At 39.0% G+C, this 23923-nt stretch overlaps 2 protein-coding genes across 12 annotated transcripts in view; one reads left to right on the top strand and one right to left on the bottom strand.

The window, feature by feature from the left end:
• MBTPS2 (membrane bound transcription factor peptidase, site 2) overlaps positions 1 to 654 on the bottom strand; it is a 36488-nt gene extending 35834 nt beyond the window's left edge. For 3 of the 4 annotated variants that reach the window (XR_014684643.1, XM_084492494.1, XM_084492495.1), the window contains exon 1: positions 404 to 654. Coding sequence is in view for 2 of the 4 variants with exons in the window: in XM_084492494.1 (XP_084348620.1) it covers positions 404 to 478 (75 nt within the window). In the remaining 2 variants the exon portion in view is untranslated. The remainder of the gene's footprint in view (positions 1 to 403) is intronic. The other variant, XR_014684644.1, reaches the window with a different exon arrangement.
• Positions 655 to 10822: 10168 nt separating this feature from the next.
• The window catches only part of SMPX (small muscle protein X-linked), a 42067-nt gene continuing 28966 nt past the window's right edge, over positions 10823 to 23923 (top strand). For 5 of the 8 annotated variants that reach the window (XM_084507147.1, XM_084507153.1, XM_084507152.1 and 2 more), the window contains exons 1-4: positions 10824 to 12033; positions 15576 to 15635; positions 19520 to 19609; positions 23465 to 23615. In XM_084507147.1, coding sequence (XP_084363273.1) covers positions 15597 to 15635; positions 19520 to 19609; positions 23465 to 23602 — 267 coding nt within the window. In that variant the 5' untranslated portion in view covers positions 10824 to 12033; positions 15576 to 15596 and the 3' untranslated portion in view covers positions 23603 to 23615. Of the gene's footprint in view, positions 12054 to 12656; positions 13033 to 15575; positions 15636 to 19519; positions 19610 to 23464; positions 23616 to 23923 lie in introns of those variants that run through there. The other 3 variants (XM_084507150.1, XM_084507148.1, XM_084507154.1) reach the window with 3 other exon arrangements.

Raw genomic sequence — 23923 nt, 5'->3', positions numbered from 1 at the left:
TGGCATATCTTGGTTTACACATTCCTAAATATAATATCAGTGGCATATTTTGGTTTTAAACCTTTCCTACTCCATATGGAGGAAAAAGATGAGGCTGATAATGCTCTTTTAGGATTTATTTCTTTGAAGGACAGACAGCATCCTCTTACGACTTATTTATTTGAAAGGCAGCTCCGTAGGGCCCTGATATTTTTTTCCAGTGCACTAAGAGCCTCCAGAAAGAGACGTACATTGCTTTTAACCCAAATTTCCGAGAAATGCCGTCAGAAATACCACAGGCTCTGCAGAGCACATTTATCAATTAAACGCGGGAGGGTCCCCGGGGTGTGGGGGGAGGGGGAAGGAGGGGACCCTCTGCGCCAGGCCCGGGGCTCCCGCCCGGCCGTGCGCCCGCAGCCCTCACCTTGAGCAGCGTGTCCGCCAGGTAGACGGCGCACCAGCCGCCCAGCACGCACACCACCACCGGGATCGGGATCATGGCGGCACCCGACGAGGAGGAGGAGGAAGAGGAGGCGGCGGCGGCGGCGGCTCGGACGGAGGAACCCCCCCCCGGAACTAAAGGCGTCCCGGAACTTTCGCGCACCGGCTGCGCCGCCCGCACGGACTCTTCCGGGCAACGGAGGAAGGGCGGGTGAAGGCGTGACGGCGAGCCCCTCCCGCCGCTGCCAGACGCGGGCCAGATGGCGCCTGCGTAAGGCGGGGGGCGGTGCCATGTGCTTTATAGGCGTGGCCTGCTGCCGAGTGGGCGGGGCTTCCCTTCCGTGGCCCCGCCCCTCACCGCCCCGCCTGAGGGGGGACGTCCCCCCGCCCCTCCCCCCCAGCGCTGAGGGCTGTGCCCCAGCCGGTCCCGCCCACTCTAAATTTACCTCAGCTATTCATTTATTATTTATTATTTATTATTTATTGTCTTTATTTGTTTTCATGAAGGGGTAGGGTGATGTGCTCGCATGGTCTCGTCACATTGCCTGTTGAAGGTTGGGGGTAGGCCACCTGAGCGCAGCTCCCAGAGAGCCGTCAAGAAAATGGCGGGGGACGGCAGACCTCCATCGTGGTGGGGTTCGAGGAGATCGTGGAAGCGTTTCCCTGATGAGGGAGTAATAAAGTTCACTTCAACTACTAAAGTGCCTCCAGAAATCATTTAACACAAATTTCACGACACAAATAAAGCTTTGTGTGAGGCTGGTTGTGAGTGCCTTTCAGCCAAACACCCTCCAGACCATTACATTACTTCCCTGCCTGCCATCACACAAATTCTCTCATTTTGTGCCCCTCTCGATCCCTCGCTGCTCTCAGGCATGCCTTCACTCTTACTAGGAGTGAGACGTGCCCTGAGGTCACGTCATAAAAGTTGGATTCTTTGGTTGAATCCTTCCCTAGTTCAAATACTCAAGTTTAAGCACCAAAGGTAAACAAGTACATGGATTCGGCAAACAATAAGGAAAAGATGTATTTATTTGCCTATACAAACTGTGAAATTGAACCTACCCCCCCTCAAAACAAACAAACAAACAAACAAAAAAAAACATATCCTCAGTTTTCCCATTATTTCTAAAGATTTTTTTAGGAATGAAGACGCCAGTGGTGGGAGAGCCCTCTGCAGATGGTGGCTTCCAGTCCGCCTTTCCCTGCATGCTCCAGATAAAGTATCACTGGCCTCAGTTTCTCAAAGATTACTCTCTCTCAAAGATTATGCCTCTCTACTACAAATGCTTATTCCATCCATTCTTCAGCTCTAGTGCATATGTGGGTTCACAGACTGTGCTGTGGGACAGCTGTTTTGAGGAAGGTTCATAAAACCAACCACAACCAGCACTTCGACACAGAAAGCTCTGTAGAAGTTGTATTTTCAAGAGCTGTGCCTGTGTCTGTGCTTTGAATCAAAATATAAGACAAGCTTTCCCTTTGCTAGAATTTAAATGTGTTTAATGCCATTTTTCAGTCACTTTTTCATTATTTTTCAGCTCTTTCTTTGTTCTGTACATGCATCTTCACCCTGTCCTTAACACAACCGCTGCTGGGAGCTTTACTTACCAATACCAGCAAGAAGAAAAGCATCTCTGCTCTGAAATTCTTGCTTCTCTTGCTTCCCTACTTTCACTGATAGCATAGCATTGCTGAGGGTCATGGGTAGGTCAAGCAAGCAAGTAAAGGGAGACAAAATCTAGATTTTGTTACATTTGTAAGATGGGAGTCCATCCCTGGACAGTCCCTTAGACTGCCAATTGCATGAGAACTAGTAATGCGTATCTGGCTTCTCTTGCTATACTAGTGAAAGCTAGTAATACATACCTGGCTTCTCTTATTGTCTGTGTGGTGAATTTCTTTGTTGTTCAGCTTGGAGATGCTTTTCCTACAAGCTCCAGATTTTCCATTGTCCTTAAGCCATTACACTTTGGTGGGAGCTGCTAACTGATGCCTTATGAGAACTTTGGAAAGGATTCTGTTCCAACGTAAAAGCAGAATTACACAAAATGTATTCAGCCCTACATGCAGTCAAAATATAGTTTGTACAATGACATAGACAACTCTAGGATGTCCCCTGCATCTAAACGAAATCATCAACAGAGCCCTGGAATAATCAGATCTGGCTATGGCTCTTCTGCCATGGTCCCCAATTTATTATACTCAGCTGAAAATCATTGAGGAGCAATGCAAATATGGTTAATTCTAGACTTTATTGATTGAAAATGTCAAGTTTTTCCAAAGACCAACATGCATTTAATATAAATATACAAAATATATATATATTCTAATTGTGATCTTTGGAAGAAATAGAGGGCAATATAAGTTAAGAACATGAGTTCTTATAGTAGTGACATAGTCTCACTGAGAGCAGGCATAGTAAAATGGACACAGTGCCTCCTGTTTAACGGATCCAGTACATAAACAGTTTTTGTAACATTATTAGATTTTTCTTCAGTGTTTATTTAGTATGCCATATAAAATAGAAAAAGTAATTTTATTGAGTTTGCACAGAAATTGGCAGTGCAGATGAAAAGGAATGCAACTAAAGAGTCCAGTCTATTTTATTACTGGAAAGCTCATCACAAGCAAGCAAACAAAAATTAGAATTTTCTGGAATGTGGAAGATACTTTGAGTTAACTACAGTACTGCCAGCCCCACTGTTTTCACTCACATAATTTCACTTGATATTTTTCTGGTGTCTGAAAAGCAAAATACATATTCTGACAGAATAAAACTGTTGCAGACTGTAAAGTGTTAAGGGAGACAATTCATTTTGCTATTTTATGATATTCATGATTAAAGATTCCCACTTGAAAATGGTTCAGGAGGTAGCAGAGATACTGATACATGCTTTTTACTACAATTTGTTCTTCCTCACACACACATACAGTGATAAAGGATTGACTAAAGCAAAACGTCATACTGTAGTCAGGTCAGTGCACAGTATCCAGAAGTTATGACAAGGCAGTCTAATGCACAGTTTAAGAAGTCACAGCTGAGGTGTGTGCTAATGGTAGGGCACGGGTGGGCCTCAAAAGGGCAGATATCTAAGAATGTTGGAAAAGGATAGATACCAGTCATCACACAAGTGTATCTAAGTCCATGCCAAAACTTTAAACAGAAAAATAATAACCTTGTAAGCACAATAATACTGATTAAATGTAATTTGGCAAGTAAATACCAAACAGAATGTCTAAATAATACATGAGTGAAGAAACCGTCAAGTTAGTGGATTATTATCATAAGCATCTTTTTATAGAAATAACAAATATCTTCATCTAAAAAATTAATTATGAACATGTTTTATTGTTGATTTCTTCAACTTTCGCCTATTACTGAAGTAGCTAAGGGATTATAAGGGATTATTCAGATATTGCCATATGAGACACATGATGCATCGCAAACTAAAAATAAAATCAGTCTTAATGATTTCAAAAGCTCTAATGTTAGAGGGGTTTGCTGGGCTCCAGGGAAATTGCAACTTCTCACAGTTCATTTCAGGCTTAGACCTAAAACCAGCTAAGATGTGGAATTTGACAGTTTGAAGACAATACAATCAGAATGTGACTTGGTTGGGCAAGAGTTGAGGACAGCAAATGGGTTTTTAGGTATGTTTTGAGAAGTATTTGATATTAAGTTGTTGGGTGTTGAGATGAGCTAAGCAAAGGAAAGGAAGGCTGGAACTTCCTTGCTGTGGCCCTGATCCTACAAAAGCTCATGCGGTAGCTTAGCCTGAAATGAAGGGGTGCTTTCATGGAGCAAATTTATGTCTGCAGAATGAGCACCCAAGTCTACTTGGAACTTCAAGCACAGAGAAGGATGCATGAAAGAAGAAACAGATAGACAAAGATGAAATGTGTGGTCCATTAAGCACTTACGCAGGTTTGGATATTGCTTTCAGCACTTATGCAGGTTTGGATATTGCTGCTGGAGGGAACAAAAAGATCAGAGTAAAGAAGAAATCTGAGGCTCAAGAGAGATACACAGACTGAATCACTCAGAGATGTGTATTGCGTTGCTTATTGAGTGTTTGAACAACAAGTGCCCATCTTTTTGGTTACCTTACTAGAATTATTATCTAAAAATCTCAGTATATGGAAAAAAATCAGGTAATGAGAATTATGGAGACATGGAGTTTTAAACAGGGTGCTTTAAAGTGAAACCCAAAGAAAGAAAGAAAAAAAATCTTTGATGCTTGCTATGCCTAGAAAACAATAGCAGCATGTTTTACAATTTTCTTGATCATCTGTGTTCCAGTTAAAGTACAAAACAATCTTCATTTAAATTCAACTGAGATCAAAGTATTCTGTTAAGTTGCATGATTTGTTTGCCTTAGTTTACCTGGTTACCAAAAACATATGCTGAAAAGATGGGATTTTGACTCTTAACTGAAATTTGTTCTTAAGTCACTGTTCATATAAGCAGTGTAAATAAAAGCACAAGTGTTCATAGAAATATGCCTTTATTAGACTCATCTGCTGCAAAGAGTAGTAGTACATGCTTTTTGTTGAAAATTGTAGTAATTGTTGATTACTAGTGCTTGATCTATGACAAAACAAATTACAGGTCTTTCTTAATTGCTATCAGTGCTCAGCATTTAGTCTTCTATCAAAATTCTATAAGGAACATTACAACTGAAATTACATCTAACGGTCCTCTGAAGCTGTTGGACTCCAAGGAGAGAAGCAGAAAGAAAAGAAAAAAGAAAAAAAAAGGAAAAAAAAAAAAAAGAAGAAAAAAAAAAAAGGAAATGTAGAAAGTTGAGAGCTATGGCTTAGATGTTATTCTAGAATTCAGTTCTGTAGGAATATTAGTTTTGTGCTTCCGCTGCTCATTTTAGCTGATAGTCTTGCTTGCTAGGCTGTTTGGCTTTGCATCCTCTGCAACTGTTTATACATGAGAAAAAGCATCTTCTGCAGAGTAGCTATTCAGCCTTAGCTCCTGTGCTTGGATATTTTTACAACATTAGGATTCTGTCCTTGCAAATGGATTTATCAAAACTGCAGAAAACAAAGAGCTCAGTCAGTGCAGGAGGGGAGCACACAAGGGAAGATGATGCCAAACAGCTGTTCTGCTTTTCTGCGCTTTAAATTACCTGTGAAGTCCCTAGGTACACAAACCTCTATTCTACAGCAGAATGCAAAATAAATAGTTTCCTTCTAATGGGTATTGTTTCATGCTCACCATAACCTGAAATGAATGCACATGATAGCATTAGACCTATCTATTTTGAATCCCAAAACCTGGAGGGCAGCTTTGAACCCTTAAGAAAAAAGTGCACTTAGCTTGAGTAAGTCACAGTGAGATAACACTTTGAAGAAGACAAAGCAGGCTTTGGTTTATTGTTGAGCAGACTTACAGCCTGTAGCACTTTTATTCTCCTCTGCATATACGGCATTTAGCTGTTCTAACAGGAATGGTTTGCACAGGAGGAGCAGGTGAGGTTATTGCTGTAACTGTCTGCCCTGATAGTACAGAAGGTGAAGCAGCTCCTGAGGTGCTTCAGCATACAGCATAGCAGTGGGCTACACCAGCACTCATTCTGTTTTGCCTCTGGGACTGGGCTGTAAGGAGCAGCTGCTTCATGTCCACCTAGCCCTCCAGGCAGCAGATAAACTGAATCCTCACTGGTGTCCCAGTGCTACAAATCCCCCCTGCCCCTTGTCAGTCAGAGTGCCTGGGGACTATCCATAACAAAACCACATTTCTTTTTGCCTAATGTTTATCTATGTTAGGAACATAAATAACATCTCTTTTTTTCCTAATAAAAATAAATGATCAGTTTGCAAGTCAGCTGCAAGCATCTTCCTGTATACTCTAACCAGAATACAAAGATTTATGTTCCACCACCTCACCAGTGGTTGGTGGGCACAGGAGATGCAGGGCGGCTGGCAGTTCTCAAAAGTCACTTTCAGGACAGATGATTTTCAAGCACCACTGTTAGCTTCAGCCTCCAGCTCTTGAGAACTGAACTGCACTTCAAAGGGCTACCCCCTGTGTTGCTCAGCCTGATCTGATTGAATAAGGCAGCTTAATATTTATAGTTTCTTTTTTGAGGTTCTTTGTTACCCTTGGATAGAAGATATTGCTAGTCCACAGCCTTACTTCATATGGATGTAAAATAATACCTGAAGGCTTTAAAAATACTTTGTGTAATTTCCTAACAGAAATTGTTTATACTATTTTTAACACTTGAGATTTGATACTGTGTTGAGAAACATCATTTAGAAGTTAGCAGCTGGAGGACTTTAGTGGTCTGCCTGTGCCAGCACTGATTTCTATTGACAATTTCTCTCTGAATGGGTCCAATATTTGCATGGCAGGAGACCACAAATGATTGAAAAATGTTCCTATAGCCGATCTGATTCAATAAAAGAACGGTTTGATATAGATCATATTTGACTCCTTGATAGATAGGTATGACTAGTAGATTTATTCATATCTTCACTGTAGAAAGCATTCATTCTTTGTTGTCTTTTTTTTTTTTTTTTTTTCCTGAACATTGGAGCTATGAGAGTTAAGGATTTTTTTTCCTTATGACTCATGGAAACTAAGATAAGTGTCTTGATATTGATTCAAACTTCAAAATTCTTTACACCCACAGTTTATAAATCTTCATCTTTTATTTTCTGTTCAGATACAAACCAAAGATAGCAACTGATCAATTATGTATGACTCAGCAGGTTGGTGCAGTTGTCCTTGAATTTGGTCATTGTTTTAATCTAGCGGTATTAATTTCTTTAACTTGTCCTTGATGTTCTGCTTCTTCCAACCCATTGCCTTATCTCCTACATTTTGTGCCCATCTTTCTAGCCAGGCAGATCTTTCATGTCCCAGCCAAACCTTTTTTCCTGTTAATCTGCCATTTAGATGAAGAATAATCAGAAATTAGTCTTTCTTCTCTTTTTAGACTTTGGCTAATTGCTGTACTCAAGTCTACTACATTTGCTCCCATAGCGGGATCATAGCTGTGTGTGAGCTGAACACCTGCGCAGCTGCAATTTAATTTCATGCTTTATTGTAGGAGATAAATACATTGCTTTGTCTGGTGCTAAGCCCCCAGATCCCCTGGTATATCACCTCATTCTTGTTCATCTTTGGGCCAGGTGGATACAACGGCAAAATTCCTTACCGTCTGTCTGGTGAGGCCTCTTCATCTGACCATTGAGGGCGAGATGTAATATTGTTCAGCAGATGTAATTTACTGATGGGGGTGGCCTTCATCAGAAGAAACCTGTTGTGAGAGTAAAAAAGGTAATAGTTCTTGATTTGAATTACCCTGATTTGTGAAAAAGATGGATGGTCTTCTGTACAGAATTTCAGTAATGATTCGGTTAGTTCCTATTTTGTCACACTTCTCTGCCCAGAACAAAATCTGATGGTGCGATGTCATGTTTTTCATATCTTTTCCAACTTTGCTGAATCATTATAGCAGACAGGATGTTTACAAAATCAACATGTTGCTTAAAAATTCATATTGCCTTCAAAATCTGCCAGTACTTGTGCTCTTTATTATGATATCAGCTTTGCCAGCTGTAGTGGCTAAAATTTCCCAGGAGGAAAGTGGAAACAAATTTGTTATTTTTATGTCACCATCACATTTTATTTAGTCAAAGCATGTAAGTAAGAATTTTACAGAATACAAAGCAACAGAGAATATGGCTTTTGGGTAATTCAGCGGTTAAAGCTATGATGTTCTAATGTTTGTGTGGGTTATATTCATAATGCAGGTTTTAGAACTTAATACAAATTCTTATGATGCTAACAAAGCTATTAAAAGATGCTGGAACTCTGAAATTTAGAACAAGGTCACTGGTAGCCTCTAGTGAGACCATCTTCCTAATACAAGGCTAATTATTTCTTGATGGAAAAGTCGGTGATAATAATCACTATGCTTTTATATGGAAAGAGAGCATGCAGAAGCTGAATTAATATTTAGCAGCTCAGAAATGTCACAGAAACAAAACCAGCTAATTTAGATATGTTTGTTGATTTCCTGTGCATTAGATAATATCAAACATTTTTACATGCTATTTCCTATTGAAACAGACTGATGTTATTGCTGTAGGTATAGCTGTACATGTAGAAACTCAAGAGAAAGTGATTAATTTTTTTCTTGATATTAAGAAACATATAGATTGGGGAAAACTGGGAGAAACAATCAAAGAGTAGATGATACTTCCTGAGGTCTGTCAGTCTTTCTAAAATCTATGATGCAAAGGTATTTTTATTTTAAAACAAGAGTGGGAATGGGCTCCAATGCCTAGTGATTGCTAGCTCTGGAGTATTTTAATTTCTTTTGTTGTTCTGTCTAACCTCATATGACCACTGCTAAAATTCTCTCTTTCATCAAGCCTCTGCACCAAATAGTTATTACCTGCAGTAGACACATCCTTGCTAAGGGAAAAGAGCCCAGACATACAAATAAAATTTATGTAAGTTAGAAGATAGATGGTGTTCTTTTTTCTCCAGTATCCTCTAGGTTAGTCCTCAGATAAATCAGTCTGATAGCAGGTTTCTTATTTTTAAACCTTAGTCATAACTGTGATTTTTTAAAAAATATCAATAACTTTCAAACCTAAATGTATTGAATGAGGAGAATAGTTTATCTTGCACTGCGGCCTAACTTTTCATATTCTTTGCCAAACAATTCAAATGAAGATAATTAATTAACCACATACTTAGTATCCTTAGCCCACTATTTCACAATTTCAGTAAGAAACTGTATTTTATAGAGCTAAATTTAATATAAGGATGCAAAATTTTGCACTGCCAAACATATTACAATATGTTGCTATTACCTGGTAATTTGAAGCAAAACTCCGGGAATGTATTTTTTAACTTCTTACTGTAAAAACTGGTCTTATTTCAAGCTAGCTGAGATTGTAACCACTCCTTTGTTGACTTGCAGTTTCAATTGTGTTACATTGTTTGCATTATGCTAAAGCATTTTGATCCATTATAGAAAAATATTTTTCTTTTAGGAGCCTGAGGGAAGTTATATCTGTGCTCATGAGGTTTCTCAAAAAGGAAAACATTTAAGTAAGCATTGACAGACTAAAGAAACAATTCTGACATTATACAGTGAAATATCCCAGTCAAGAAGTAAGATACATGCATGTTTCTGTTAACCATCAACTTCATTTTCTAAACTAATAAGCTGTTCCAGGAAGCATGTTAATTAGACAAGCTTCTAGAAATGCAGCAAAAGTATATTTTGGACTATATTGGGATTTTCCTACTTTAAATATATTACTATTTCTTTTGAATCTTTGTACACAAACAATAATTTTATACATTGTGTGACAGTGTACAGCTATCTGGACCTAACACCATGCTTTTAGTCTATCATCTGAAATGCACATATGTCTCATGATTTACTTATTAAATCATCGGCTGCATGCATTTAGCAGATGAATCTGCAAGTCATGGGGCTGTGCATCCTAATGGTTATTCAAAGCCAGTGTTACTCTGCAAAATTATTGTAAAACTTATATTTTTCCCTTTAAAATCTATGCAGAGCTACATTTTCTGATTTTAATGATAAAATATGGGCTTTTCCTTCAAGTCCATCAAAATTTAGTACAGCTTAGGTGTGATAGTTTATGGGTGTTAGGTGAGTGACATAGGTAGATTCTCTTCCTATCTGCACATCACTAAGGTTACCTATTATATTACTAAATTATGAAAATATTGCAGGAAACAGTGTTGACTTGATCTTCTACATGCATATCTGTAAAACGATGGGATTATAAAATGGAAGCAATGGCCTGGTTTGTATTACAAAACCTTTGTTAATTTAATGGCATACGGGAAAAAGAACTGCATATGCTTCTTGTATCCCAGAGCTGATTTGTAATATAACTATTTATAATACAGTTTGAAATAAATTCATGTACAAGACCATGTTACAAAAATATGCCACCTCTTCCATTGCCTTCTAGAATCTCTGTTGTAAACATGAACCTTCACAAAAAGGCAAATAAAGTCACTTATTTGGCACCAACAATACTTCAACATGGTCTCAGCCACCTGGAAAGCATGACCTTAGACTGTGACAGCGCAAACTCCTTCATTCTAGGCAAAAGATAGGACTGTGAGCTCTCTTATAAACTCTGCCGTGTTTCAAGTGCTATAGTCTTCCACCCCTCAAGACATTTTATAGCAGTCATGTCCAGTCTTTTTAAGGAAGGGTCTGATTGCCATGTGTATCTTCACTTGTGTTGACCTAGCAAAAATGTATGTGCCTGTGGCATGCCTACCTGTGTGTCTGTGCTGGAAAGGGGCTGGCCATGAGTAGCTACAAGCTGCTGGAGCAAGTCACTACCTTAATAAGCTGCTACCAGATGGCAGCACTCTTGGGAAAGAGGAAAGCAGAGAGTGAGTCGGTCACAGGCTTGTTGAAGTGGTCTGGGAGGTCACCTTCCCCTTGGAGGAGGTACTTGAAATGAAGAGTGGTAGGTGAAATAAATTAAAGTCAAGGGAAATCCTCCCTGAAATCACTACCCCAATCATTATTATTTAGTTGTTAGAAATGCCCATGGCAGCAATTTTAAAATTGTTGAACTTAAAAATTGTTGATCGTAAAGGTTTTCTAGTCCTTCTCCAGCAGAGGCCTGTGCAGCGTCACCAACAGCGACGCTGCCACTGCCGCAGTTAGTGTTGTGGGTAAGTAGTAAACAGGCACAGCTGAGGCAGGGGACCCAAGAGGAAAGTTCTCTCCTCTGAAGCTGCAGTGAATGGGAGGCTGCATTTCTGGGAGTGGAAACATGGGGTTGTGCCCCATGTGCAACTTGTGTCAGGTATCCTTCAATAGCCTTCACTCATGGATAGCATGAGCACAACTGTATAAGAACGTTTCACTTCTTTATTAACTATATCAACTCCCCTCGCCCTTTAGCTTCATCCACATCCCCTGTTGTCCAACAGCTAGCAGCCATGGCCTTACAGCTTCAGGAGCGCTGCTCCTCCCTGCCATGATGGCTGTCGTGCTCACAGGAGTACCACACCAAGACCCTGAGGCAGCTGCCATGCGAGCTCGCTCCCAACCCAGCAGCAATACAGTCGCACTGGTGTGGCATTCACCTCCCCTAGACAGTCCCACCGAGGTGAGTTCTTCATAATTATGTCTCCATAATTATTTCCTTCTCCAGTGAGGCAGGAGGGAGGCACACAAAGCCCCACACGCCGTGGAGGAGGTGTGCATTACCTCCCACCATCGTATGCCTCACTCTTGGGTGACAGGGAGAGGGGTCAGGAAAAGGACCCAAAGGTGTGTTCCTTCAACACCTACTGCTTGACACTTGAGCCCTGGTTTTACGACGGTCAAGTGTCACAGGGGACTGAGCTGCAGGGTGAATCAAACGCTATATTTAGGAAGAACAACTGGAAGCTATGACAGGAATTCTCTTTTACACTTTGCTTCTCAACCGAGTTCCACTGCAGCCTGGAGCAGCTCTCGGTGCCGGCCAGGCTGAAAGCATCGGAGCTATTTCAGACACATTGAAAGGATCACAGTCAATATCTCAGCTGGTGGAAGAGGCTACCTCTTTTGACATCGAAAGGAGGTGTATATACTCACTTGACGGTTTGGAACTTTTCTTATATAAGTAGATAATCTTGAAAGGGTCAATTAAAAACTCAGAAGACTTGTGAAAACTCTTTAGTAGCCGGCTGCGAGGTGACTGCAGTAGTTCTGTTTTTCTTCCTGTTTTAATGTCTTGTGCGGTGTATTCAGAGCAGATTGTTATAGTTATTGCTTCATAGTCTATGGGGATCTTAAAAGATTTAAAACAGAAAGTCATTTAAATACCTGCTGACTCATAAGAAGCATAACTGCATTAGCTCGAACGCTAATTCGAGTATGTACAGAGGTACATGCTTATTGTTTTCTATATGTTTATCGGAGCTAGTGAAATGTTACATGGGAGATTTGATGTTAAGAATGGTGCTCTTTTATTGTAAGCTTAACAGGTAACAGTGGTGGAAACAACTGCATTATAGGAAATATTACAGTGTTTGCCTACAGCATGTAGTAACAGTCTGGAAGCTGCAAAGTGGGGGCTTCTCTTCTATATTTGTGCTAGCTGGGTTTCACAGTGGTGTAGTTCCTGTCAAAGCCTTTTAATAAGATAATACACTTCAGTTCTGTGCCCAATACACCCTTTGTGCTTGGTGCAGGGCAGAAAGGGGCAGCTTTCAGCTGGTGTGCGTGTGTGTGTGTGTCCCTCCTCGTGTGTATCAGCTACTGTACATCTCTTGTACAGATTACAAAAGATGGCATTATGATATCAAATCGTCTTTAAAGCAAATTGAATCAGTCAGCTTATTATCTTTCTGCAGCCCTGTCAGAAATTATTTTTAGCTGATGGACAGTAGATAGGTCCTTTGTTTTTTAAAGGGTCTTTTCACAATCCGGCTTTATGTCACTCTGCAAAAAGTAGCAGTTACTTTCACTGGGAAGTCAGGAGAGCACGGGAACTGGCAGGGGCAGCCTGGCATAAAACAGCTTTGAAATCCTGTTGCCATTGCTTCCTAAGTTTGGCTCGGCATGCAGACCATAAAAGGTAAGAGGTGAGGTGTGGGGTAGCCAAAAAAACACCGGGGCATAAAGGCTGCATGTCTCTGTGCTTCTCTGGGCATGCACGTGGGAGATTCGGCTGGGGAGGAGACTATTTGTTTAAGTTTGCAGATCTGGTTGGGATGCCAGAAATAACGCAATCAGTGCAGCACGCTGGACTTTCTGATACACCTGGTGAAAGAATACAGAAATTTATAAAATTAAGTAATCTCTTCAGTACTAGGTGCATCTGCAGTCTGGGGTTATTTTCCTACAGCTAATGGTCAGTATTGCTCTGGAGGGAAGCTCAGGAAAGGGAAGGAAGGGGACAGAGCTGGGGAAGATTTTCTATTTTTACTCAGTGATGTGCTGTTGTCCTGATTTCTTCAGCAGTAATGAGGACAGCACAAACTAGTAAGGAAAATCACCTCCTCCAAAAGCAGTCCTACACAATTGTATCATACGTCCATCTTTAGGAACCGGTGTCTGATTGCAGTCGTTGCAAGTGCAGACTTCTAGTGAATCCAGAGCACCTCACTGAGTAGCATGATTGCTTTACTTCTTTTGATAGTAGAGATCCCAAGTAAATCCCTGCCCATTTAGCTCAAGGTGGCCAAAGAAGCACAGAACAGTGTTTTTGCAATGCAAAATATATAGAACAGTACATCTTGGCCTGAATTTCATTGTGACTATGTTTAGAAAGTAGAAACACAGTGTTTTTAAATGCTGTATATTCATTTCCTATGCTTTTGTTTCCATTTTTCATTCTGATTAGAAAAAGGAAAAGATGATAAGAAAAATTAATTAAACTTTTATGTATTATAAGCCCTATCTTTCCAATAAACTGGTGGATTATTTTGCATTTGTCTTTGGAATACAACTGCTGCTTAACAGCACAATGCATCAGTATAAGTTGTGTGGCAATCCTGAGGAAATGCTTATTTCCGTTCATAGCAAAGATTTTGAAGGAGTGGAATAAATTCTTTGGCTGAAATTTTGGCTTATTGAAATCTGTGCAAGTGTTATCATCAACTCCAATGGCCAAGATTTCATCCCATAAACTGAATCCTGGGGTTGTTCGAACTGTCTCAGACAACAAAATATTCCCACAGTGTAAAATTATCTGGAACGGTGCTGTTTCCATTTTGCACAGTGGGATTTATTTTTTTTTAATTGATTTACTTATGTAGCTGAACCAATTTAACCCTGAAGCCTATGCCCTCTGACTTTGCCTCTGATGGGGTATGTTTTGGTTGGCCAGCACTCTTAGAGCTGAGTGTGCAATCAGAGAGAGACCTCTAATGGCAAGTCACTTGCACTTTAAGTTCTGCTCTGAATTAGGCACAGATTTAAAGCTGATGTGAGAGTAGGCAAGAGCAAAACTTCCATGCAGCTCCAGGGATACAGTTTCAGACTGATATTCTGGGCTGAAGTCAACCTACAAGTGATCTATACTTTCCTCTGATACTGCCTCCACGGGACAGTTATGCTCTTTGGAATACCAAAGTCTCTGACCCACTTGCGACTTCTTGGTATACTTCTACTCTTCTTTTTTTACATCATTTATTCCTTTTCTCTGTATATTGTTTCCAGTCTCAGGTAAAATAATGTAGCCAAAAAATGTTATAATTTGGTTGTTATCAATGAATTCTCTGATGGATGTATACTTACTTACCACCTTTTAGTATTACTTTCTTATTTTGCATTAAAATGAGCTGGTTAAAATGATCAGACTTTGATAAAGGTCTAGTCCAGTTAAAGTTGTAAATCTTAGTGAAGAGTAAAAGGCTGAGATGATATTGAAGTTAAAGGGATATTAAATTTCTTTCTTGCCTTTTTTTTTAACCTTTACAAAATCCTTTGACTTTGGTGTGTTTCTCTTTGTTATTGCATATTAATTTTGTACCAGTCCATATCTCTACACATGCATAAAGTTATATGAAAAATTCTTCCTTTTTTGCATTAGTGCTAAGAAAAATAATACATCTAAAACTTGGAAGAGAAATTACTTTGTGCCCTAGCAATTCTCGAAGAAAATTTATAATATAACCATCTTGATCGTTTTCAGTCTATATGTATTAAAGACTTACAATAATGTGTGAGTCAGAAAATGGTTATGTCTTCATTTATCAAAACTTTGTGGCGAGTTATGTTTTATTTGAAGGAAGGTTTAAACTTAGAGTTCTAATAATTCTGTTGTACATACCATGACAGAGATAATCATGCATTGTTTATCCTCAGATGCTTCCTTCTTGCTCATTTTACGATGCCATTAAAGGTTTGAGAGATTCCTTATCTCTACTCATTATTGTTTTTAATGTGAAAGAGAGAGCTCCATTTGTGTCTATGAAAGATTAATTGGAGAAGCTCAGGTGTTCTGCCTCCTGCTATTCAGAAGGAATACCTAAGCAACCCTGAAACTGAGACAGAAACAGGAGATGGGCAGGTGAAATGGATGCCTGTCAAGAGGCAGCATGGGTTAAGTTCTAGTTTATCTCCCCTAGCTATCAGAATGTCAGAGCCTGTAACACTTTCCCATTTTGCTTGCAGGGATAAGACTCTGTCTTAAACATGTCAAAGCAGCCAGCGTCACATGTCAAAGCCATTCAGGTAAGAGACAGTATTTATGTTTCTAATACAATAAAATAATAAATCTCAACCTTCATTGTTTGACAAACTGCATTTTGATCATACAAAACACTGCAGAAGTCCTAACTGGGGATTATTCTTTCAAAGTGAAAAGCTTGGTAGTTATGAAGGCACTGAAAAATGTTGACCTGAGGAGCATCTTATGATCTAAGCTGAGAAAAAAGACCAATCAGACAGGCTGTTTGCTTACTTGATTGCTTCTCTGTTCTTTCCAATGTTAGCTTATGTCTGTTGGTGTATCAGCTAAGTAAAACATGGTGATACTTTTGCAAAACCAATCAGCATTATGAGTAAAACTAATTCTTGCAACTATTGGATTTTCCACGGAATTTATGTGATTTTGGAATAACTGAAGGCTAAAAAGATGGTGTAGCTAATTAAAGTTTTTCATTTCTGCATTTCATCAGTGAAAAAAAAAACACTCCAATATTTATTTAAAAACATTTTAGAGCCAAAATGAAATGGGAGAAAAGTTGATGTTTTCATTAGAAAAAATCTTGTATGTCACATACCTCCTCAAATGGCATATGCTAGTTCATTGTTACATGCTTATAAAAGAAACACCTGTAGAATTATCCCAGCATCATCATAAAGTAGCTAAACTGCATTGAAGTCATGCTATCATTGATTCTTTTCTAAAAGCAAAGATAATTAGCGAGCTGCAGAATTGTGCAGAATTTTCATGTATTCTGTAAAATACACTTGCAGTCAACTTCTTCCATGAGTTCAGGTTCCTTTGAAAATCTGTAAGAAGCACAACACGGAATTTCTGACCTAAGCTCTGTTTCCCCAAGGTAATACTAAATTAGTGGATTGGGGCATCAAGACTAATTACCCAGTGGCTAGACAGCATACTGAAGTGGCAAGGCAACATAAAAATGCTAATTCTGACCATCATCATCATCGAGAGTACTGAAAGAGACATTCAAGCTACCATACTAATTCATTTGAGATTAGCAGAAACCACTGATTTCACTCACTTGAAATTGTTGTTCCTCATATAGAGACTATGGAAATGTTTGTATGAGTAATGAAAAATTGTAGATAACTTCTAGCTCAAAAGTGTTTACATTTTCCATTTAAACTTCATAGGTATGTACAACTGTTTTTAAGGAATGAATTCAGTTTACTCTTTTCCTTTAAGTAAGAACTCCTTTTTAGTTTTCTGATGACCTTCCAACTTTTAAATGTAAATAAATTCTTCTAGTTTGTCTCTAAGGAAAGTACATTAAGTTTAAGCACTAAGTTAAATATTTTAAGAAACTTCAATTTTTGCAAAGACAATTTGAATCCCAAGGAAAACTACTGCACAAACTTAAATAAATCTATTAAACATTATGTCAAAGTTTGCTCCAGCAGAGAGATTTGCCCTGGAGTTGATACCTATCTCTCTTTGAGCACTTTGAGAACTGTAACTCAAAATGTCACATTACTTTTTTATATTGCGATTCATATATTAGGATCCTTTGCTATTAGGTGCTAGTATAGTAGGACCAACATCCCCTGGAGAATAAACATAGTGCTACAGCGATGGAAATGTAATGCCACCTTACTGACTGAAGTATCCGATGTTACTCCATGTCAGAAGTGGCTTCTTTCTGACTGTACAGGGCATACACTAAAGGTTTCACATGCCCACAGCCACTAAATACAGACGTGAGAGAGCTAAGGGTAGCAGCTGGTTCCCAAGAGTAGTTTGGGGTAACAGAAAACCAGAGTCCCTAAGCTCATGCTTGGCTACCAGTAGTGTAAGATCCAGAAGTTCCTAATCTAGATGCCTTCTCTCTATAAAATAAAAAGAGAGACAAACCAACAAATCTCTAAATATCAGTTTAATCAAGACAAATTATAAATTTATATTGTATTTCATGCTTACAGATATTTTTCCTTAAGTTCATTCAGAAAGATCTTAGCAGAGTAGATGAGTACACATTTCCACTCATGAAAACTACAATGACATCCAAAATATGGTAGGCACTTTCCAGAAACAAAGAAAGATGCAAGCCCAATAAGAATCAGTGTGATTAAAAATAATAACCACATCTACAAAGTCTGTCTACAGCAATTATAATTTACAGTTTCAGGAGTGTGGAACAAAAAATGTGCTATTACCAGATGGGGAAGTGGGCAAGGAAGAGGTCACTAAGACTTGTATCTCCATCCCAGCAGCCACATGGCAAGAGCCCTGAAGAGGATTTAAAAAACACAACAGCACACTTGTGCTGATCACAGCACAACACAGTCCTTGCAGAGCCGCACTGGCATACAGGACTTAGTCTATCACTCACCCATAACACAGCTGCTTATCCATAGGAATGGACTGGCCTTGGATTAAGAGGGAGATTTATGGCTCAGGATTCTGGTATCTCTGGTCAGGAGCTGCTAGGAAATTAGGCACACTTTAATTTTGTACTAGAAATATATATTTTAATTTATTGTGTGTTATAGTATGGGGTGTTACCAGATCCAGACAGTGTTAAACTATATTTTAAAGGCTGCTCATTTTACCAAGTTAATATTTCATGTCTTGTCCAAACTCAGAAGTGAACGCACTTTGCAGATAAAATAGTTCAAACCGCTGTAGTGTGACACAGAGCACTCTGAAAATGCTGAAGCAGAGCAAAGAATGGCTTATTTAATTTAATTAGCAGTCTGGCACTTCGTTCATTTTTATTCCTGAACCATTTTTAGTCACAGTAGGAAATGCAAGGACCAGAATTAGGGTTTTGTGGTCAGCCTCAGGTGGCAGTGGGAGGCTGACTTCTGCTTTATTGACTCCAAGGGGAATGGATGCCTGAGTTCAAAACAAGCACCAGGAGGAACGATCTGTCTTGGGAATGGTTCTGATATTTCAGCTCTGCAAACCTGTATGGCCACGCTCTCTGTAAAGCACTAAACTGTTTCCTATTCCAAAAAAAGCAGCTGACTGGAGATACCAGCACCTGGCTGGGGAGATGCTTAAAATTAAAAAGAGCAGAGCAGGTTTTTTTTCCACTCATAAATGAAATAATGGGTTAAGTACTGTGAGGCTGAAAATGCCTTGTCTCCTGGGAACTTAATAAGTGCAGCTGAAAGGTTTTGCAATATATAAACTAAAGCTCAGTGAAAAAGCATATGAAATGAATGCCCAGTTGTCTATAAAATACACAGCTCTACAGACATCTGCCAGCCCCACTGAAGTGGTAACATCACCATGCATAAACAAAAGTGAGAAAAAAATGAAAAAAATGAAAGGTGTTTATTTTTTGGCAAATGGATTCTTAATTTGTTTGATGCTGTATTGCTGCTGCCAGAACATTTGTTGGTACTACGAAGAGTGGGCTGTGTTCCTGTGGCTACCCAACCTGGGGCATAATCTGCAGGGCCAGGATTTGAGCAGAAGGAGGGGATTGTTCATCTTCATTTTGTGCAAATCAGTCAGATGGTAAATGACAATAAAGCAGGTCGCTGTTTGAAGGTTCTCTGTTTACTCTCAACAGTATTACCGATTCACCCGCTGGTTTTACAAGTGGGAGTCATGATATTTTGATGACATTTCCTACGAGCAGCTTCTCGTCTGAGATCACGAGATAAGAATAGGTATAATTTGTGCATTTAGTTGATCACACCATTTGACTTTTAAAATAAGCCAGGCTGGGTCACATGAGGAAACAGATACAATTTAGCTGTTCTTCCATAGGCAATGTTTTCTGCTCTCACCATGGGAGTATTGTGATGATGCCATAAGTGCTCAGAAACCACAATAATGTCTGTACCCTCTTTGCACCCCTTTGGAGTTTTGCCACTGACCATTGTGCATCTCTCTATCAGTTGCTGTTATATGCATACTCATTTCCTTTTCACAGGCTAATATTAACATCCCAATGGGAGCATTTCGACCTGGTGCAGGCCACCCTCATAAAAGAAAAGAACTAACACCTGAAGAAGTGGATGAGGTAAGAAAAAAGGGGGTTTTCTGATTTTTATTTTTAAAGGAATCCCTACCATTGATGTAAGAAAGCCTTTAAATCAACCTTAGAGCACTACCTACCAATCTTAGGTACCACAGCTGACATACAGTGATCATTTATGGGAGTAAGTGGACATTTATCAATGACTCCTTATATATACCATTCTGGTTTTGATGCTGAGGTCTCTATAGGAACTGTTTCAAGGGTATGTAGTTCTACCTAAGCAATAGGATGATATCTGCTGTCAGGATTTCATGAACAGTATTTATCTAGACTGGAATTGGTGTAATACAGCAGGAAAAGCTATAGGAAGGCTTTGGAAGGGTCTATTACTACCTGCTGCCCTGTGGTGTAATTTATTGTTTCAGCTTATCAATATTGGACAGTTTTTCAAACCCAACATTTGGAGACCTTTTGAGATTATTTATCAAGAAGTAGAGATTGAGTGTGAAGACTATACATTTGCAAATTAAAACCAGAAATTGTAAACCTGCAGAAGGGTGAAAATACTTCCTGACAGATTAAATTATGTGCTCCGATGCCAGTAGTTTATAGGGAGTATTTAACATTGAGTTTTGAATGTGGAGTTAAATTTATGCTTTAGTCAACATTGATCACAGATACCATGTTTCTGGATGATATTAAAGCATCTTATCTACTAAGAACTTCCATAACAAATAAGAACTAAAACCAACAGTGAAGAAACAGGAATAGTGCAAATAAGAAAAAGACATAAGTAAGACGGTGCTTATGGCTTCTTAGCCAGGTGGCTTAGTCTGGCTGCATAATCCCCATTTCAAAACTGGTCTTGCTGGGCCAGAGCTGCTGATGCTCCTTGAAGACAAGGGCAGGAGAAGCTCAGATCGACCCGTTCAACCAGGCTGGCTCTGGCAGGACTCTTCTGGGCAGACTCTCAGCCATGCTCTGGGTGAAGCAGGGCTGCTGTGGTTAGAGGGAGCCTTGAGCAGAGCCCTGAGGGCCAGAAAGGAAGGAACTAGCCACTTCACTCCAGGCACACAGTGACAGTGCTGGTGGTGCAGCCCTCAACTAGAAACAGTCAGGTTTGCTTTGGACAAATCATCAGCTTCTTCCAACCTGGTACAGGCACTTATCAGTGACGGTTTTTGGCTGCATAATAGCTAATTCTTCCTTTTCAGTCTAAATCAGACAGGTTTGTTTTCTGAATTTCAACATATTTGATATAAATAGTGCTCTGCTTACAGAGAATTACTCTGAAGAAAACAAACTCAGCCCAATTTAACTCCTTTTTAAGAAGATTTAAAAGAAAACAAAACAAAACAGAACGTGACCTTAAACACATACTGTTCCCCTGAAAGAAATCAAGCCACATTCTCTCTGCAGTAATTAAACTGGTGAAGGAATACATGTTATTAAGCAGAAACTAATGTTTGAGTGAATTCTGGTGGTATTTGAGAAATAAAATAAATGACAAGTGCTGATAATTAGATTTGGTTGGGTAATTGAATATTGCTTTGCTTTACAATTATGTGAACGCTATCCATGAGACAGATATTATGGAATAAAAGTTCTTGGTCCCAGTTATATAGCCAATATTCAACCAAACCAGTGGGAGCAGAGACTACAGAGACAGATCTTCTCATATGAATAGAATAAAAATGCTACCGCCTTGTTAAGCTTTGAGATAAAGCTTGTGAGTCCTTAAAGCAGCCTTAGACTAATACACCTTTTGCTAACAGTCCTTAGCATTCTTCTCCATATTTTAAAACTCTGGCAAAAGAGATGAGGGAAATATGGCTCTTACTCAATGGGTTGGTGTGGTCAGAGGGGACTACATATTTCTGAAGGTCAAAGGAGAGGATATCTTAACATGGACAAGAAATGGGAGGTAGGAATTTCAGAATATAACTTTTCTTCAGTCAGAGCATTTCCATGCATGTATTTGTTAACTCTTGTCATACATCTAAATCAATCTGCAGACTTTCTTCAATAAAACTGAAGGCTGAGGTCTGATCTCAGCAGTTCCTTGTGCACAGAGTGAGTGATCTAGGGAAAGATGCAGTCATAAATATCACACACCTGAGATTGGGATGGAAAACTAACGTGGATTTATGGAGTGCAAAATCTCCAAAACATCATCAAAGTTTGCACTATTTGTACTATGAGAAGGAATGCTACAGCAAAGGACTTTAAAAAGTCTTTTTAACATGGTGTCTGCTATGTACTAGTAAGAACAGTGTTCTTTTTAGGATGGTTTAGGATTGCTTTGTTTTGTTTTTAGCAAGCTGTGCAGGAAAACTGTAAATGTAAACAAAACAAGCTCATGACACCTCTGACTACTGATACAATTTTGTGCATCCGTCTAAACACCTTTTGTGTCAGTCCAATTATTCTTGTGTTGTGCTTTGCTGCCATTCCCAGATGTCAGATCATTAAGCTAGATAACAGTATGTGTGGTGGCTGGGGCAGGACTCCTGACTGGGATCTTAAATTATCAAAACAGAAACAATAGTACAATGGTGCTAATTAATAGTAGCTTGTATTAACTAATATCATATTAGCTAAAAAGTGGGAAAAGATAATACAAATTTAATAAGCCAAGCAGCATAATTGTTGCTGCAGTTTTCTTTTATATGTTGATCTATAGAAAGTTCTGAAAGATCAGATAAGAAGAAACTGTCAGTTTTCTAAAATTCTTTGTTTATTTGCTACTTGACATTGTAAAAGTCTGCTTCCTTATTACTATGTAGTCCTTTAGTCAATAGCAAAAAGGGTTTTTACTGACCAATAGTAATCGACAGATAACTTGGAAATTTTAAAAATGAAGTTAAATATTAGGAACCGACTGATCACAGGCTAATAAATCTAAATACTAAGTTAACTCCAAACTACAAAAAGCCTATCCCAAGAGGACATTCACAGAGTAAATAAAATAAAATAAAATAAAATAAAATAAAATAATTGTGAAATTACTGGCAGTTAAATATTCATTCACCTCTAATCCTACATGACTCCCCCTGTATGTTAGCTGTACAAAATACAGAATAGATTGGCTAGACCTTAAACTCCCTACTAGAAAACTACTCCTTCAAAACATTGCTCACTGTAGAACAGAAATAGTCTAAAATATGCTCTACCTCACCTAGGAGCAATAGTACATCAGAGGAAGTACCAAGGGGTGAAAAACTGTGGTCCATCAGGAAATTAGCTGAGATGCTTGCTGTTGTGTTAAGTGCTGTTGTTAAGTGCTGTTATTTTTACAGTGTCAGCAAAATAGCCATTAGGGACTACCTTAATTGAAATATAGTGACAATTTTTTTTTCTGTTTTTACCAATGAGGTTAAGAAAAATTAAACATAAACTCAAGCTGAGCTTGGATGGAGCTTCTGGGGTCCATAACCTACTGTAGCTGGTCTCCAGAGCTGGGGAAATGTGTGACGTTTTTCCTCCCCATTTGGCTAGCACCTATGAGGCTGTAAGAAATTGGATAATAAAAATGGTTCTTCAGCTTTTTTTTTTTTTCTTTCTCTAAAAAATGAAAGATCTGGGAGCTGTCTTTAATACATCACTCAGTTGTTAATTTTATGCTAACAATCTGACACTAAATTCTTACCCATTTACAAAAAGATCCATATTCCTCTACACCGAGCACCTTCTAAATATATTTGTAAGGTGTTTAGACATTCAAGACAACAACCAACAGAATTATCCATCTCTTCCTGCCCCCCTCCCCTCAGAGGTTTCCATTGTGATTGAATTTAGTATAAAAACATCCTTTTCTGTTTCTCAAATAACTGGCCTATGCTCATGCTCAAGAGCTTTCTGTTGCAGCAGCAAGGTCACTGATATCCTTTCGTGCAGAGTGTTCCTGCTACAGAGGAGGAGAAAGAAAAGAAACATCTCCCAGGAGCTAAGAAACTTCCAGGTCCTGCTGTCAACTTATCAGAGATTCAGAACATAAAGAGTGAGCTGAAATTTGTCCCCAGAGCTGAACAGTAGTTGGAACAAGCAGGTGAGTAAGAGAGGTTCTTTGCATGGCTCTAGGAAAAGCAGGCTGGTCCAGAAACATTTTTATGTCAAAAGATGTCTTTTCAAAAAATAAAAAGGACCTGGAATCACATTCCATCTTTCAAAGATAAAATATGATGTGTAGAAGAGATCTCATAATCCTTGGAATTCTGCTTTATTTCAAAAAAGGAGCATGCAGGAGACTGTATCTGATGATACGTGTTTAACATACATGCACCCATTAACCTACCTAACAAAAAGTGTATTTGGCTATTACATTGAAGCCAGCTAACAAATACCATCTTACCATCT

This window comes from Aythya ferina (genome assembly GCF_964211825.1).
Source record: "Aythya ferina genome assembly, chromosome: 1".
Taxonomy (NCBI): domain Eukaryota; kingdom Metazoa; phylum Chordata; class Aves; order Anseriformes; family Anatidae; genus Aythya; species Aythya ferina.
This window is presented reverse-complemented; position numbering and strand designations above follow the sequence as displayed.